The sequence below is a fragment of the Gastrolobium bilobum genome, unplaced genomic scaffold, assembly GCF_033153095.1.
Source record: "Gastrolobium bilobum isolate Gb01-03AN ecotype WA unplaced genomic scaffold, APGP_CSIRO_Gbil_v1 utg4504, whole genome shotgun sequence".
NCBI lineage: Eukaryota > Viridiplantae > Streptophyta > Magnoliopsida > Fabales > Fabaceae > Gastrolobium > Gastrolobium bilobum.
In genome coordinates this window covers 553,386-572,734 of record NW_026899275.1, presented here as the reverse complement: position 1 = coordinate 572,734, position 19,349 = coordinate 553,386, and the positions used below count along the sequence as shown (strand labels likewise).

The following is a 19,349-nucleotide window of genomic DNA, read 5'->3' as shown; positions in this document are numbered from 1 at the left end:
TATCAACAGATATAAACCAGCATCCAAGCATAGTTAGCATAAGCAAATAAACATCAATAAACTAAGCTCTGGCCTCCTGTCGCTAGAGGTCTCAACCCCTGGGTTACCTGAACCTGAAATAAGCGCCCCAAACGTGGGGTGAGATCTCTGAACAGAAATCTCAGTAAGACAAGGGGGTCCTCAAGGATCTTCCACCCCAAGCTCACTTACATGTGCCATATAAGTTCCAAAATAGTTCAACAGTATAAGTTCCAAAATAGTGCAATGCAGCAGATAATCATGTCATTTGTTTTATAACTAATCTACTGGCCAGAGAATGCAGAAATACGTCTATTACCCACACTAATGCAAGACGCCATTTGCACCCACCCACAGTGTCACCGTCTTGTATAACGCCACATACTCAGTCTAGCCGTCTAACTGGAAACAACACATACATATTAAAAGCCCTTGCACATCAAGCTCAACAGCATTTTCAATTATCAAAGCATGTAAGCACAACATGCATATAAACCATTCCCCCTTGGGGTATGGTGGAACCACACAATGGCTAAACTGAGGACACGAAAGCTTACCTTGCAAGCTAACAATCCAAGCCAAGAGTCCAACCAATCTCAAAGCCCAAACACAGCAGAATCACAATCTGTTTTGAACCAACAATCATATCAATAATCATACTCAACAAGTATAAGGCACAAAGACAACGTCTTTCCTTTACATTTCATGTCTTAAGGCTTCTCACAAAGCCACAAGCCCTTAATCACTTGATTCTGACTTAGTTCCATTATTACAGAAGTCCCACTTCATCAAACTAGGGTCCACAAACCCATAACACAGTTCTGTATGAACAGTGCAGCTACTGTTCTTCGGAAACCCAGAATATATGAATATTTGTCAGGAACATATCCAAATATCAATATTCGGATATCATATCCGGATATGCATATCCGGATATGTTCCCGATAAATATCCAGATATTGCATATCCGGATATCATATCCGGATATGCATATCCGAATATTCATATTCGGATATCTCAAAGACCATATCCGGATATCAATATCCGGATATTCATATCCGGATATTTCGCGATAGAATGCAGTTTCTGCATTTCGCGAGATATCACTCTAAAGGTTAGGTTTTTAACCCAATCCAACGTTAAAGCATGCATTTTTACTCTCTTTTGTTCATAAACAGGTTGGTTACTTAAACAACTCATTAAACATGCCAAGACTCCATTTTTAACCATCAAAACTCATGATTAAAGGTTGAGTATGTTTACCAAGCTCTCAAAATAGAAAAGACAGTGATTTGGAGCTCCCAATGCCACTCCACAGAGCAGCAACCAAAGGGCCATGAAAATGCACTTCAAGGTGGGTCCTTTCTTCACAAAGATCACCACTTGAAGATCCCACAACCAAGACAAGGCTCCAACAACACAACCCCAAGAACTCATCCCTACACCCTCACACAAGACAACACCCTCAACTCATAAGATGACACCTTTCACCCTCACCAATGCTCACACCCAAGTGTTTACTTGTTTAGAGGTGAAGAAATCAAAGAAAAGGGGTGGCTTGGAGGTTTTCCATGCAAGGAGACCATTGAAGAGAGGGTGGCAGCAGCTCTTCAGAAAAACTCTACGTAGGAGGCACAAGAATGTGACCTAGAATTGTGTGCCATGCCCTTAAATAGTCCACTTAAGCCTTAAATACATTGTATTAACATTAATAGTTACGTTTAGCATTTTAATCCCAAACTTTGGAATCTGAACCTACTCATTTTTCTAAGATTTATAATATTTTTATTTTATTTTTCGCAACACCTTTCTGGTACGCGCTTTTCCATAGCCAGTATCAGTTCTGGCACCAGTTCTCATTATTTTAACTTGAAACTTGTTTTACAAGTCCTTTATATTATTCTAGTGACATATACACACTTTTCATAATTTTTCAGGATACTTCACCGCACATTTATACCGGGTAGCAGAACCGGTATCTGCACTATTCGTCAGAAAAGTGATTTTCAGCATTATTAAATACTTACCATAATTAATTAAGCCTTTTAATAATTATTAGATCACTTTTGGAATTATATTTTAATTTCACATAATTAATTAATTAACTTCCTTAATTAACAGTGCGAGTTCTTTAAGTATCGATATTGACACGGGACACGCGACACAATACGACATAACACTTCGACATGTTAATTTTAAAAAATGTTAGATTTCGACATGTTAGGACACGTTTTTATATTAAATAATATTTTTGATTTATATAGTGTATATTATATCTAATATTCAATAATTTAACAAAAAAATAAAACTAAACTTATAATATTAATCAATTTTGCAAAGAAACATAAGATATCTCAAATATTTATATTAAACTCAATAAAATGATCCAACGAATCTAATAGTTGAAACCAAAATTTTAACGCAACGCAATCTTTGAATCTTTTTTTGAATTTCTATAACTCGATCTTAGAGTGTCGGAGTGTCGAAGAGTGTTGGACACGATATGTTAAGATTTTTGAAATGTCGGTGCTTCATAGTTTATCAAGACTCTAAATTAGGCAACCATCACTTTATCTTTTTAACAAAAAATTTAAAGCATTACTTTTTTAAGATGGATTAAAGCTAATTTGTATTGAAATGTAATACATGAAAAATACTTTTAAGTAAAACTGTGATTTAGATGTTAAAATTAAAAATCACTTTTTATATGTAAAAAGTGATATCATTTATTCAATTTTAATCCTACATGTTGTATAATTAACGTTACTTCTGTTTGCGTGTGATCAGTAGAACGAGTGAACATGCTCTCTATAGTGTGAATAGAACAAAATTAACTTTAGTGAAAATTGTGTTAAACCAACCAGACAACAATAAAAACAAGTAATTGTTGTCGTTTTATGCCATTATCTTTGGTGTATTACTCTTCAGTCTAACATTAATCTATATCTTTAATGTTTAGGATCATTTTACATCAGTGTAAGTTACACTCTTAATCTTATTCGTTGATTCCACTTATATCTAATGGTTCAAATTTTTTAATAATGTGAGTCATTACATACAAGTGGATCAATCGTCAAGATTAAGTGTAAGACTTCTAACTTTTACACTAATGTAAGAATATCTGCCCCATCCTTAATTATATATAATACATATCGAGGTGACAGTCCAGGATATCAGCCACGTTCCAAATGAGTTGTTCTCATTGTCAACACCCTCTCTCCTTTATGATCTTGGCAATTGTTTCACACGTGTGTGTTTTCACTTTTTCTTTTGTTTACTTTTCATCCCTTTTCCCCCCTCTACGACACGACGTCTACTTTTAAGTTTTTAATATATGTGTGAAAGTGCTTTATTCTAAGGTATCACATGAAGTTTACCTACTTTTTGTCTCCCTGTAATTTAATGACACTTATATAAGGTGTCAAGTTTTACTTAACCCACTTATTAATATTATTAGAAAGTTACGTTGTTACCTCCTTGTTACTCCATCCTATTTTTATTGCTTCTTTATTTATTTATTTTTTATACCTACCCTAATACTGCTTCTTTATTTTAGAGAATGGTTGTTTGAGATTTTATAAATTTATACGCATTCAGATAAGGAATAGTTTATATTTATCATAATTTTTTCTTATTATTTTTTTACCACTAATTTTATTATCTTTGCATCAAAATTAAATCAATGGCTCTTATTTGATATTACTTTGTAACTATTCATTTAATTTTAATCTAACAATAACAATATTAATAATAATATATGAAAAAAGGTGGTAAATTTAACTTCCTCTTCAATTAAAGGACTAATATCTTAATTTTATTTAATTACTAATTTTCTGTTATCTTATGGTTTAAACTTGAGTATTAAATATTTAAGACATTATACTCTTTCTATGAAATTCTTAAAACTTAATTAATTTAATCAGAAGTGTTTTTATTTTTTTGTGATGTTAACAATCACGTATTATTCATGATAATTGTAAGGGGACGGTTATACTTACTACCAAGTAAGTTTATTATCCTTACAATCAATCTCATCACTATTAGATTAGAATTAAATCTAACGGTTCATAATTATCCCTTATAATTCTAATTTTTACTCTCTCATCCCCTCTTCGTCTCTCTATGTTTGCGATCTGCACATCTCTCTCTAGGTTTGAGAATCATCTCTCTCATCCTCTCTTCATCGTTATAGCAATTTGATCTTCAGTTTCAATAAAAATATCTAACCAAGACGAATAATTGGACCACGAATTAATTTTTTTTTCATCTTCTTTTTCCATCTTTGCAGATAGCAACTCTTTTTAAAACTTTCATCCACATGTACATTATTTGATAAACAATTCTTCCATCGTCACTGATTCATAATTCTTCCATTACTTTTTTTTTCTAAACAATTCTTCCGTTACTTTAACAATTCATTCTTTATTAAAAATTCATTACTTTATAGCAAATGGTTAGTTAGGTCCTGGGAGAATAAAAAAGGTTGGGTGTTGTACGTGGGGCATGAGATCGATGAAGAGAGGATGAAGCAATCTCTATAACAATGGTAAAAAGAGACTGGGTGTTGTACGATGGTAAAAAGGATAAAAAAGATTAATTTATCCATGTACAATCTCTGTAATGATGAAAAGAGGATGAGTGAGGTGATTCCCAAATCTAGAGAGAGATGTGCAGATCGCAAATCTAGAGAAAGACGAAGAGTGGATGAGAGAGTAAAAATTGAGATTATAAGAGATAATTATGAACCGTTAGATTTAATTCTAATCTAACAGTGATAAAATTGGTTGTAAGGGTGGTAAACTTACTTGGTGGTAAGTATAATTGTCCCCTAATTGTAATACTATTTGGTATTTACAAGAAACCTTAATCCTAGTTATATTCTGCATGCACCTTCATGCTTTAATATGTGTACAAAAATGATAGACGTGCACAATTTTTTTTTCTTTTTTAAATTTCTCCATTTGTTTATTGATTATTTCAAATTCCATCAAGTTGTTCAGAATCAGTCTAAAGATAGCAAAGTAGGTGACTCGCCATGTCCCATCCCACCCTAACCTGCTTTACCTAATCTAATCCGCCCTGCCTTATTTTTGAAAATAACATGCTTTGAGCCTGCCCCCAACCTATCAACATATTAAAAAAGTAAAAAAAAAAATTCAAAAATTATACTCTTGTAAATGTAAAAGGTGTCAAATGAAGACAAAAGAGATATAAAAGAGGTAATTAATAAATAACTTTTAAAAAAAAACAGAGAAAAAAAACAACATATCAGGTCAACCCACCCCCGATGAGTTGAACATGTTTTGGCTCTCCCACAAACGTGGCAGGTTCAAATGGTTTAGAGGATTGGAAATCCCGATCCAACATGGCAGTTGCGACAGAATCCATTTTGCCATCTCACAAGAGTGACAAAACTCTTTTTACCAACGCACAACTATGTATCCAAGACTTAAATTCAATATCACTCATTAAGTTGGAACAATTTCGTATTTGTTGTTTCTTATGCTTGGTAGTATACCATTTTATATGTATTGTTTATTTTGATACTTAGTATATAAAATTGGTGATCAAATATGTATAATGTCATCATTACTATATCTAATTGGTAATCGAAAAATATCCTGTTTATCACAATACATGTTAAGTATTTGTACCTCAACCACTTATGTAAAGATGATGTGAAAAATTAATGTGTAAAAAGCCCATTTGATTTATTTATTATTCAAAAATTAAAAGGACAGTTATTTCTTATTTCATGTGTAAAAAACTCATACACATATATATTGGAATGAAGACCCTCTGCTGTTTGTTTCTAAACTATAGGGATATCAACTCTTCAAATTGATATTAAGTACGGTAAAATATTGATAAAAAATATAGTTAAGTAATTTTCAGTGGTAAGATGTGATGCTACACTCCTAGCGGTTATTTTCACACGTGTAGGAGATCCACATCCTATAACTCGAGCACTATCAAGAAAATAAACGATCAGAATTAAGTTAATAGCAGAAGAAGACTTCACAACAAAATTATATTAAAGAACTTGTTTGTTTAAGAAATTATTTTTTGTTTTTTATTTTTGAAAAAATTCTTAATTTTCAGTTTTTTTTTAATTTTTTTTTATTCTTGTTTTAAAAATGGTTTTATTAATCTCCTTTTACATAAGATAGGTATCTTATGTTGTAGAGAGAAACTAGATGAGTCCCATCATTACAAGAAAAAAGAAAAAGAAAAAAAAAAGTGAGGTGCGAAAATCGAAGTGAGAGAAAATGAGATAAGCTACCTCATGTAAAAGGAGACTAATATTTCCCTTTTAAAAATATGCTTAATTTGTTAACCTCAAAACCACATGTAGAATATATATATATATATATATATATATATATATAGGGGTAGGGTATTCTTACGCCGGTATAAGAGTTAGAAGTCTTACACTCAATCTTAACTATTGATTCACTTGTATCCAATGGCTCACATCACTAAAAAGTTTGAGCCCTTAGATAAAAATGAAATCAACGGACAAAATTAAAAGTGTAAATTATACTGGTGTAAAATGATCCTCATATATATATATATACAGAGAGAGAGGGGGGTAGGTAGGCAGATAACTATGATTTAGTAGCCATCTTTTTGACGGTGGAATCCAAGAGTCCATCTTTTTTGCCACATTCCATTAGTTCATTGGGGGAGGAGAGGCTTGCAATGAACTCATAGTTGGCATGTTCACATGACATTTATTTTGGGCCAATTGATTGTGGAAATGTGTATTGTGCAAATTAATTGTTTTATATTATACAATTATATAATTCAAGCACATTTTACCGGTGGCTATGAAAAATATATTTAATTATGTAGTAACAGTATGAATCATCAATAATATAAAATTCATGCACATGTTACTGGTGGATGTGAAAAATAAATTAAATTACGCAGTAACTGTAGCAATCATTTCAAGTTCTTCTTCATTCATTATCACCTTTCTATAAATATGGCAAAACTTTGTGGTGTCACTAAGCCATGCATTAGTAGTGGAGTACTAGCATACATTGATCGCATAGCATATCCATTCAGCAAAGCAAAACCCCACATGGCCTCTCACACAATCTTCAGTTCAGAATCTGATGAAGACACTTGGGTCATCCATATCAATGACTTGGTAAGTAAAACCGACCTCAAAAAATTAAACGAAATGCCCGTTTGCATTTACCAAGATCCAAAATCTTTGAGTTGTGCCAAACCAGAAGCCTTTACCCCACAAATTATAGCCATTGGTCCTTATAACCATTTTCGTCCCGAGTTATATCCCATGGAAAGGTTCAAAATTCTTTCAGCCAAAAGGGTCTTAGACTACTTCAACAAACATGACCATGACCTTAAACGGCTAGTTGAGAAACTCAAGAGTACAGGGCCTTTTATTCGTGCTTGTTACCACAAATACTTGGACCTTAAAGAAGAAACCTTGTTATACACCATGGCCATTGACGGTATGTTCTTACTCGATTTCTTTCACAACTATCTCCACGAGAAAGCAGCTGGTCCTTTCTTGAAAGATATAGAACAACAAGAAGTTCAGAGAAGTGGTGAGAAGCTAACCAAGGATGCCATCATAAGAGACGTGATCATGGTCGAGAACCAAATTCCAGCCTTCATATTGGGGAGAATCTTGCTGATTGAAAGCTCCGAAACTGAAGATTCAGTTAAGCAATACTTGGGATCGTTGCTCTTGTCATTCTGTGAGAAACACTCTCCACTCAAGTTAACTCAAACCCCGACATGTTCTGAGGCTGTCACCAAGCACTACCATCTCTTGGATCTCTTCTACCATTCAATTGTCTCTGAGCATGAAAAGTCAGAAATACAAACATTTGAAACAGAAGGTATGTGTAAGCCCCCTAGTAATAATGCCTCTTCCCCTAGTGCTCCTGAATCAAATAGAAGCTCAAATTCTGAAGGCATAGTCACATTGTTAAAGAAAGTTAAAGTTCCATTTAAAGGGATAACAGATGCTCTCAAAAAGCTTAAGGACACGAATATTCCTCTTTTGGAACCAATTAAAAAACCCATAGATGCAATACTCCATTTGTCAAAGTTTGAGTCTTTATCATCAGAAATGTCCAATTCTGAAACAGAAGCTCCTGTGGTTGTCACCATTCCTTCTGTTTGTGAGCTTCATTCTGTTAGGATCCGTTTTGAACCCTCCAAAGGTGGCATCAAGGACATTCATTTCGATGAGAGGAATGGCATATTTTACCTCCCTGTGATCAAATTGGATGTGAACTCAGAAGTGATAATGAGAAACATAGTGGCTTATGAGGCCTTGACTCAACCAGATTCACTCATATTTACAAGGTACACAGAGTTGATGCGTGCAATCATAGACACAGTGGAGGATGTTAAGCTTCTGAAGAATGCACATATCATAGAAAAAACTAGCTCTCTCAGTGTGGAAGAAACTACGGATCTTTTTAATGGGATGAGCAAATCCATCGGACCTACTAAAACTAAAAAGTTGGATGAAACCATTCAGAAAGTTAACAAGTACTTCCATGATAAGAGGAAGGCCAATCTCTATAGGATCTTCACCAATTATGTGTACTCTTCCTGGAAGCTCTTCACACTTCTTGCCACCTTTGTGCTCTTGGCCATGACGGCTCTTGAAGCACTTTGCTCGGTTTATGATTGTCGTAGTCGTTTCAGACTGAAATGATTTTCTCATATCATTTTTCTTTTTGGAGTTATTGATTTTTCTTTTTAGAGGTAGTGTGTGATGATGTCTGTTAGTTGTATGACATGATGTGATGTTATTAGTAGTGTAATTGGTGTTTATGATGTTCATGGGTGTTTATTGATAGTGTAATGGGCTTTTATCTATCTGAAATCAAGTACCATGAAGATGAAAACAGAGAGTGCGGAGAGTTTCATTACGAAATCATAATCCTTCAAATATTCCATGTATCTCCTTTATCTCATATTCCTTCTGATCAAACAAATATTTTAAACTTGTATGATACTGTAGACCACAAAACTTACACCATTTTAAAAATGCCGCCGTATCTTCAAAGCGAACACTATGGCTGCCAATTCCAAATCATACGTAACACCCCCAAATTTCTAACAATTTATAAAACATTCTTATAATAAAGAAAGGGAAATATAAGAATTATGTTGCAGGAATGACACTGTTCATTCCTGCAACAAGGATCCGACAACGTATCTTAAGGATACAGCGCCGTATCCTGATTTTGGTTTGACTTTTTTTTTTAAGCGTGGGACCCACACTTGATTTGTGTGTGTAGAAAAATAGTCTTGTCATATGACATGACAAAAAGCGAACCCATAAAGAAATTGTCAAAATTCACGTTTTATTTATCTATGATCATAGAAATATTGCGGAAGCTAATCTAAAACTAATTTCGAGAAATATTACTTTCGCACCTGTACAGGGAGAAGTGCAAGGCTAATTCTATTACACTCAAATAAAATCAAAGACTATGTTTTTATACAAAATATTTAGGACTAGCTAGAAATTCTAAGTCGTTATCCTCATTGCCCACTGCTAGCGCCATCCTTTGAAACCTATTTCACTGAAAGTCTGCTCTCCCGAAGGATCATTGCAGCCAAACAAACACAAATACAAACAATCAGCAAAGCTGGTATTCCTAATCAAAACACAATTTATATAACTCAAATATAGTAATCAAATTAAATATATAATTACATAATAATTGAATCAAATATCATCTTCGTCATATATAATATATTCCTATCATAATCACATCAAATATCAACTTCAATATTCATAATATATATTTCCATCATAATCACATCAAATTATCAACTTCAATATATATTCACATCGAATCAAATATCTTTCATAATCTTTATTAAGTTCATTTAGTGGGAAGAGAACCATGGTAGACCCGGAGATCCTGTCAGTCTACCCTGTGACCTGGATATCCTGCCAGTCACACATCAACAATTCAGCCATTATCAAAAACATCTCTTACCAAAGTTGCTACTAGTATCCTGGATATCCTGTTAGATACCACTTTGAGAAGAACAGATAATATCTGTTCACTTCGTATAAATATATCGGAGGTATAAAACCCAAAGGTTGTATTCATCACTTTAGGAGGTACCATCCCAAAGCTATTCTCCCACCATTAATTTATTACAATTACACATAATAAGGAAAAATTCAATCTTGTCTCAATTACCATATTTGGAATATTTATTCTTTAAGTATTATCATTGTTGCTCAAGAGCGTCATAATTTTTCAAATATCTATAAAAAATTTCCAACATCTATCAAAATTACAGTCCAAATCATATCAATTATACATCATCATAATTTTCCAACATCTGTTATATTAGTTTTCCTTCATCATAGTTTTTTTCAATTTATTCAAGAATATCATAACTTAAATATCCAACATCTATCACAGAAAGTCCAAATCCACTCATCATATCAATTAGCATAATTTTCCAAGGTATCAAAATCATAATTTCCACAATTATTCAATATGATCCATATCACACATATATGGCACATAATTAATCTTCAAAAGATACCATAATCATAATTTTCAAAAATTTGAATTATTCCCCAAAAATAATTATATAACTAATCCCATTATTTTCTATTGTTTAGAACCCAATAAAGTTCCAAATAATATAATTAACCTAAGAATTAAACCCAATAAAGTTCCCTAATAATACTCGTATAATTAATCCTATTAATTTCAATGGTTAAAACCTAATAAGTTCCCAAATAATATAAATAAATTTATAAATAACCCTATTATTTTCTAGAGGTCAAAATAACATTAAACAAAATATTATATAAAATTAATCTATTAAACCTAAAGGATTATGACACACCCAATAAATTTTATATAAAACAAATCTATGGTGCCCTAATCATGAGGATTACATCAAACAATATTCATATCAATCTACCATATGACTCTCTAGGAATTAGGATTACCTGGTGATTTGAGTAGAGAAGCATTTGATAACCAAAGGAAAATAATGATTTGAGCAGAGAAGCAATTGATAACCAAAGGAGAATAATAAAATAAAAATAAATAAAATAAAATAAAATTTTGAAGAAAGAAGAGAGAGTAGCAGAGGAGAAGAGGAGAAATACTGAGGATTGATTAAGGTTAGGCTAGGCCTCTATTTATAGCTGAAGTTTAGGTCTCAGACATGGGTTGGGCTTCATACAATTATTTTCTTTTTCTTCTTAATATTCTTATTGTAATAACCCAAAAATCATGTAATCAAAATTAGTTTAATGAAATGGAATCAAAGAGGGTCAAACCCATATTCAGTGAACGATTAGCTTTGAAAAGCAAAAATTAGTTCTAAGTTAGAACCCACTCTAATTAAGATAAGTAGTAACTTAACCCAATGTGGTTTAAAGCCCAAACAATGTCATAGCCTGACCCACTTAAGAATATAAATAAGTTAAGATCAAGTGAGAAAGGATATAAGCCCAAAGCAATGCAAACCCATTTTATGAATAAGACATGGCCCAAATAGTATACACATAAAGACCCAAGCCCACATCACTTATACCAAGCCTTGGCCCAATCACTAATGATCCAACATCTACTACCTCAATGGGCCGAAAACAACCACCAAGCCCAACCCAATTCAAAGGAACAATCCTAGATGAGGTGTCATCACATGATTGGAGGAATTTGAATGAGCTCCACCTCCCCTCAAATATCAAACTCGGCCATGATAAGAAGAAAAGGGAGTGGTGTTGCTTTCCACACTCCCTAGGCGCCACTTAAGGAAAGAATGGACAAGTAAGAGATTGTGTAAGATACACTCCAAGCCTTAACCATGCATGTGATCTTCTTTCTCCAAAAAGCAACTCTCATTTCCCATCCTACATTGGACGACGCAAACAAGAAGGAAGAAGGAGGATTGCTTCTTCCACACTCCAAACCTAACCAATGCATGTGACTTACCTTAACCAAACGCAACACTACTTTCCCTTAAGCTACCTTGGAGGACACACACATGACAAGAAAAGGAAGCTTTCTTCTTACACACTCAAGCCATGCATAACACACCACAAGAACCAAGGCTTTCCCTTCTCCCTAAGCACCCTACACGGTCACCAAGAGGATCACATGACCAAAACTCCTTCTCCTCTCAACCTCGGCCAAACCGCCCACAAGGAACCAAGAAACCTTATCACACTCAAACCCTCCTTGAATCAAGCGCCTATGACATGAAAAGAGTTGAATAAAAAATTAAGAAAAGGTTTCCCTTTCCCCCATATGTCACGGCCATGCTCACCAAGACAAGAAAGTGTTCTTCTTTCACTCAAACACTCCACACTCAGCACCATCCTTCCCCAATGCATGTTAGAAGCTTCCTTCACACTCCCAAGTAACACTCAAGTACACCTCACCAAAACCCTAAAGAAAATGATGACAAAGCCTAAATAAAAGAAAGGGCAAAAAGCTTTTCCCCCTCCCCCACAAGGTCGTGCAATACCAAGACATAAGGCAAATGACTTCTCTTCTCCTCACACCTTGGCTTCGGCCATCTCTCCCTCTCAACAAGCCAAGCAAGCAAAAACACTTGAACATATCATCTTCCCTTGCTCCTAAGCCTCGGCCATATCAAGTTAAAGGACCTAAGATCACCTCAATACTCTTCTAAGCTCTCCAAACTCCCTTGTCTTCACCCACAGAGAGAAAGTCCAAGAGGTTGTTGGAAGCAACTCTCAATCCTAGAAGACTACTTGAAGATCAAGTGTGAAACATTGGTTAAGAACTCACGATCATCATTAAGGTAAGATCTTATGAGCCCTTCATCTCTTCAAGCTAGTAGAATGAACCCTAACGAATTTACATGACTAGATCTCGGACTAATAAAGCCATGCATGCATCTATCACCCTTGAAATCACCTCCTAAGTATATCATCTCTAAATGGCCGAACCTAAATGGTATGCATGCACCCTCTAAATCTTCACAATATTTACTAAGCAACCTAACCTTAAATGGCCGAATCTATATGTACCCTACTAGATATTGAATATGTTCTTTAAGGTAACATGAAAAATGTTGAAGTAAATGTTTTAAACAAACATGTAGGAAAGCATTATTGAAGAATCACCACCTAAATGGCATTAACCCTAAATGGCCGAACTTGATGAGTATTAAACCCATGAACATATTATCAAAATTATCCCTAGGTATGCACCCTCTAAATGGCCGAACCCTAATAAGCCTCAAAGGGAAATGTGTGAATGTTTTCTTAGTACCATGATGTATGGCCGAAATGTATGCCATAGAATATGAACTAGGCATGAAAACAACTAGTAAAAATTATCTCCTAGGCATTTTCATCCTTAAAGGGCCGAACCTATGACATGAAGGATATTAAGTTTAGATCTTTTAATTTTAGAACCATGTACTAAGGTTGACTATGTGACTAGGACAAACCAAACTTGAAAAGAGATCCAAGATACTAGGACCTTCATTTGGCTGAATCCATCACCTACGGGAAGAATTTACAAAGCGAAAAAGTTGTAAGTGATTTACGGTTGTTGTAGTGGTTTCCCTATGGTTGCCACCCCTTTATGTTAATGTGTGGTCTGACTGCAATTTGTTGTATGATGTTGTACATGATATGTTTGGTTGTTTGGAACTAATGTTTTGTTCATGCAAGTTGTAATGTGATGGCCTGTTCACTAATACCACAGAGGCAACCTGATGAGGACCCTGGGTATTCGTCCGTAAGACCATGGAGAGTATTTGCCCTGGCAGAATTGGTATGATGAAATGAAAGCATGATTATTTTCCAAACTATGTTTCCAAACTATGTTTCAAATGTTTTCCATTCTATTATTGTATATGTTATTATATGACAGTTGCAGGAGTAAGCATCATGGTTTGGAGGTTGCTCCAATTGTGAGTCCTTACTGAGACCCCCAATCTCACCCCTCTTTGGGGATCCCCCTTTCAGGTAAAAATGACCAAATGGGTAAGGGAAGGCAAGAGGCTGGTACGTCTTGAAGAGGACGAAAGGCAGCAACTTACGAAAAACTTAATGAACTTTATAAGGAAGGAAAGATTTTGCAAGCCATGTATACCGTATGGTTTGAGTTATTTGGACATTATGACTACACTGAATCCTTGTGGATTGAGGATGCACCTTGCTAATGGTGTACTTAACTTATATTTTGGATGATTGTAATATGTTATTCCTATTATCTTAGACATTTAAACTGCGGATAAGGTGCTTTATTTTGGGATATTTATGCTTGAAATTTATGTTTTATGGACTATGAAGTTAAGTAAGTAAATAAGTAACGCGAGTTACCATCCGCATAAGATACTTAAGTAACCATCTACTTGGTAGTAGTCGAAACGAAATTTATTCCGCTGTGATTAAGCTCCCGAAGTAACATGTAAGTACAAGCAATGTAACACAACGTCTATGAAAGTTAGGGTGTTACACTTATGGCTCAGAATATCGCTGACTCATCATATCTAATGAAATAAAGATTGTTAACTCATCTTAATCCAATCACATTACCAATCAAACAGTAACAATTAAATATTAATGCATAAATGATCAATCAATTAATAATTCAATTAATCATAATTTATCATTAGTCCTAATAACACACACACACAGACACACACACATATATACACATTATTATTATTACTACTCATTTATCATTTATTATTATTATCAATTTATTATTATTATAAATTACTATTATTTTCTTGAGATATTACATCATGAGTAGAATAATTTTCTTCATGTGGCTTCAATTGTCTTGAAGTATATGCAACAACTTGCCTATTTTGCATCAGAACACATCCTAGACCCATTTTTGAAGCATCGCAATATATCTCAAATTCACCCTCATGATTAGGTAAAATCAAGATTGGAGCCGTGGTTAGCTTTGTCTTCAAATTCTCAAAACATTGCTCATACTCATGGGTCCAAAAAAATGAAACACCTTTCTGGGTAAGACGTGTTAAAGGTAACACGATGTGTGAGAAATCCTTAATAAATCTTTTGTAATAACCAGCTAATCCGAGAAAATTTCGGATCTCAGTGATATTCTTTGGTCGTTCCCAATCCAAAACAACTTCTATCTTACTGGATCAACTGCCACTCTTTCAGCAGAGATGACATGACCGAGAAATTGAACTTCCAAAAGCCAAAACTCACACTTTGACAGCTTAGCATATAATTGTTTTTCTCTTAAAACCTGCAACACCATTTTCCAATGTTTCGCGTATTCATCTTCACTCTTAGAATATATCAGGATATCGTCAATAAAAACTATAACTAGCTGATCCAGATAAGGTTTGAAAATTCAGTTCATATAATCTATGAAAATGGCCGGAGTATTAGTGAGTCCAAAAGGAATCACCAAGTATTCATAATGACCATAACGAGATCTAAACGCAGTTTTAGGCACATCCTCCAATTTGATTCGGATCTAATGATACCCCGATCAGAGATCGATCTTTGAAAACACTAAAGCACCTCTCAATTGATCAAACAAATCATCAATATGGCCAGAGGGTACCGATTCTTGGCAATCACTTTGTTCAACTGCCTATAATTCGTGCAAAGCCTATGATAAACCCTTAGTTTATAAGGTTTTAAAGCATGAATTAGTTTAATTTATGTGATTAAATGGATAGAAAATGGTTAATGTCCTAGAAAGTCCTAAATACAAGTTCTTGAAGCTTTGTTGAAAATTTGCATTGTTCTTGTAGGGAAATGATTCTCAATGAAGCAAAAGAGAGAAGGAGGAAAATTCTGAAGAATGGGAAAATTCTAAGTGTTGGGCGCTAAAACGTCCAAATCGAGCGTTTTAGCGCCCTGCTGCAAAATGAAGCCAAAAAGATGCTGGTGCTGAGCGCTAAAACGGCCAAATCCAAGAGTTTTAGCGGCGACGAGTGCTAAAACGGTCAAAGTCAAGCGTTTTAGCGCCCAAGACAGTTGAAGGCAGTTGGGCATCCGTCAAGGTTGAGCACTAAAACGTCCAAAAATGAGTGTTTTAGCGCCCAAGTCAGTTTTTGGTTAATTTTCAGTTGTAATTTGAAAACTATAAAAGGCATGAGGCCTTCACATTTGAACATCTCAGATCATATCTCCTATCATTCTATTCTGACTTTTCCCATCACACTAGGAGAAGGGAGATCAGGTCAGATCTTTCATAGATCTGATCTGACTCCTCATTTTCTCTGACTTTCCAAATTCTTTAGGATTAGTTTTTGTAATAGTTAGTATACTTTCATGTAATTGTACTTGAAGATTGAAGACTCAACTATCATGACAATGGAGTTTGATCTTTCTTCTTCCTTTGTTTGTATTTCAATTATGTCTGAATAGAGTCCCTTATAGTCTGATTCAAAGGAACTCAAGTGTGAATTTATGAATGGTTAATTGAATACTTTGTTTATCTTTTATGTGATGATATGGAGTTGTCTTTATTAATGCTTTCCATCAAGGGAGTAGTGTAGAACATGGATGTTTACATTATTCCTATAACTGACAATTTCATCATCAATGTTCTAGTACTCAAGGGATTGATGCTAGGATTCTAATGTAATCTTAAAGATCTTAGTATTTAATGCATATATTAAGAAGGGAATCACCAAGGGATTGGGGTTTCTGATTAATGTATCAATCAGGATAGTAAGGGATTACATCATGATGATAAGAAAAATGTTGATTAACATCATATAGGAGATAATTCATGGTAGAAATTGATTCATACATAAGTTCATGCTTGGGGGATATTGATGTCTAACTACTTGTTTAAATTATAATTTACATTTTATTTGTTTTATCAAATCTTAATTTAATTCAATTCAATTTCTGGTGACAAAATTCAATGCAATCCATAATCTTTTGTTTGATTCAACTCAAGTATATATGGTTAGTTGGTGCTTGAACACAAATCCTCGTGGGAACGATCTTTACTCATCATTTTATTACTTGATCGTTCCCACGAGTTTGGAGTTTATCTTGGGTATGGATTGGCCTTATAAAATTCTTATTCGAAAGATCTTCAATTTGCTTTTTCAATTTCGCTAACTCCAAAGGTGACATTATGTACGGAGTCATAGAGATAGGACCTACACCAGGTAGTAAATCAATAGTAAACTAAATCTCCCTCTCTGGCAAAAATTGAGGAATTTCATCCGGAAATACATCTTCAAATTCACGAACAACAAGAATGTTCGTAATGGATTTCTTACTATCTCCAACCAAACCTCCTAAAAACAAATAACCCAAATCTCCTTGCTTTAAAGCTTTCTTAACTTGAAGTACCGACAGATACGGAGAGTTTTTCACATCCTTCTCTGAAGATACTATAACCTTTTTACTACAACAATCAATCATCACATTATTCTTCATCAACCAATCCATACCCAAGATAAACTCCAAACTCGTATTCTCCAAAATAATTAAATCAACAACATAGGTTTGACCTAGAAACTCTACTTCTTTGCACGTCATCGTGCTATAACACTTCTCACCAATGGCAGTCTTAACCACCATCAGAGGAGACACTTCAAACAAAGGTTAAATGAGTCCAATAATGACAAGACTAGAGATAAATGATTGCATAGCTCCAGAGTCAAACAAAAAATCAACATCATAATTATCAATATAAATTGTACCTTTCACAAGATTAGGAGACGTTCTAGATTGCTGAGGATCAAGGGTAAAAACCCATCCTGTTGTTGGAGTATCCTGCACTAAAGAGGTATTCGAAATTACTTGCAAACGGGCGGCTTGATATAGAATAGCCTGAAGAGGAGCAGACTGCATAAGCGTAACTTGAATAGCTTTCTGAGGACAATCTTTAATAAAATGACCCGACTGGCCACACTTAAAACATAAATTCTGAGCCCTCCAGCAAACACCGAAATGATTCTTACCACATTTGGCACATTTAGGAATAGGTTTAGGATTACCATTCTATGGTTTCCAAGGCCTCTTAAATTTATCACCAGGTGATCTCGCTTTAAAATTCTTGCCTTTATTTCTTTTCCATAAAGGAACTTTGCTCGATCCAGCTTTAGCATTTGCTTCCTTCACCTCAATTGGTTTCTTATATGCACTATAAACTTCTTCCACAACCTTGCATTGCTTAATTAGAGTAGGAAAGTCTCTAGATGCATAACCTGAAATCTTCTTTGCTAGCTTTTCACACAAACCTCATTGAAATCTCACTGCTTGTTCAGTAAGAGTAGGTACAACCTTCCTGTAATGAGCAAACTTTACAAGTTCATTGAATTTAGCCAGATATTGATCAACATTCATTGTTCCCTGCTTCAGCTCTAGATATTCTTTCTCCTTACTTTACCTAGCTTCTCCAGGAAAGTACATGTCCAAGAAAAGATTCTTAAACGAATCCTAAGTAATTTGCTGACCTTGTTGCTTCAAAGGTCGTGAAATATTCGTCCACCAATCATGAGCATCACCCTATAACATGTAAGTAGCAAACACCAGTTTCTCTGGATCTCTGCACCTCATAACTTTAAAAATCTTATCTATGGCTTGCAACCATCTAGCAACTTCTGTCGAATCATATCCACCCTTAAATGGCAGAGGCTGATGTTTCCTAAAAGCATTAAACCTTCTTTCCATAGCTTCATCATCCTCAATCATCTGCTGTTGTCCGGCACCAGTATGTTGTTTAGATTCTTCATGTCTAGTATTTCCTTTATGACTTTCTTCACCATCATCACCTACCACAAGAAAAGTATGATGAGATGGGGGAGGTGGTGGCGGTGGAGACGGTTGAGGTTGTGGTAGTGGTCGTGGTTTAGCATTTCCACCCGTCTTGAACTCTTCCAGAATAGCCGAAACATATTCTGGTTATTCACTCTGTTCTTGTTCAGCATAGCTTGACATACCTGCCTGTTGACTTCAGCTTCAGCCTGCCTATTCGCTTCCATTACTTGTTGAATACCAGCCAAAGCTACAGCTATAGGATCCAGCGATGGATCAGATGTTCCCCGAGTCCTTCGAAGAGGTACCATGATTCTGCACATGTCACACAAATGAATGAGTTAATCAGGTCTACACTTAGTGATCACATATGCATACCCATAGCAACGACTAAAAGTAACTCATAACATCAAATTGGCTATACAAAGGGAATTTCCTAGACCAAATTACTCTGATACCATAAATGTAACACCCCGTCTGCAGCCGGTGAGTTAACCTACATATAGTACACAAGTGCCTTACAATTTATGAATTAAGCGGAAGGCTTAACATGCGTATTTAATTAAGTTATGACAAAATAAAA

The 19,349-nt window shown here is 34.7% G+C and overlaps 2 protein-coding genes across 2 annotated transcripts; one reads left to right on the top strand and one right to left on the bottom strand.

The window, feature by feature from the left end:
- Nucleotides 1-7,094: 7,094 nt before the first annotated feature.
- On the top strand, nucleotides 7,095-8,725 carry LOC133289127 (putative UPF0481 protein At3g02645). Its single transcript, XM_061486998.1, has one exon. It carries the CDS (start codon nucleotides 7,106-7,108, stop codon nucleotides 8,723-8,725), a length of 1,620 nt encoding a protein of 539 aa, XP_061342982.1. The 5' UTR covers nucleotides 7,095-7,105.
- Nucleotides 8,726-17,188: 8,463 nt separating this feature from the next.
- On the bottom strand, nucleotides 17,189-17,860 carry LOC133289118 (uncharacterized). Its single transcript, XM_061486990.1, has 2 exons — nucleotides 17,710-17,860; nucleotides 17,189-17,598 (listed from the first exon to the last, which is right to left on the bottom strand). Exons 1-2 carry the CDS (start codon nucleotides 17,858-17,860, stop codon nucleotides 17,189-17,191), a joined length of 561 nt encoding a protein of 186 aa, XP_061342974.1.
- Between the last annotated feature and the right edge of the window lie 1,489 nt (nucleotides 17,861-19,349).

Coding starts and splice junctions, on each gene's coding strand:
- LOC133289127 (XM_061486998.1), top strand. CDS start 7,106: ATGGCCTCTCACACAATCTTCAGTTCAGAATCTGATGAAGACACTTGG.
- LOC133289118 (XM_061486990.1), bottom strand. CDS start 17,860: ATGCAGTCTGCTCCTCTTCAGGCTATTCTATATCAAGCCGCCCGTTTG. Junction 17,599..17,709: donor GTCTCCTAATCTTGTGAAAG/GTACAATTTATA, acceptor CTTTGTTTGAAG/TGTCTCCTCTGATGGTGGTT.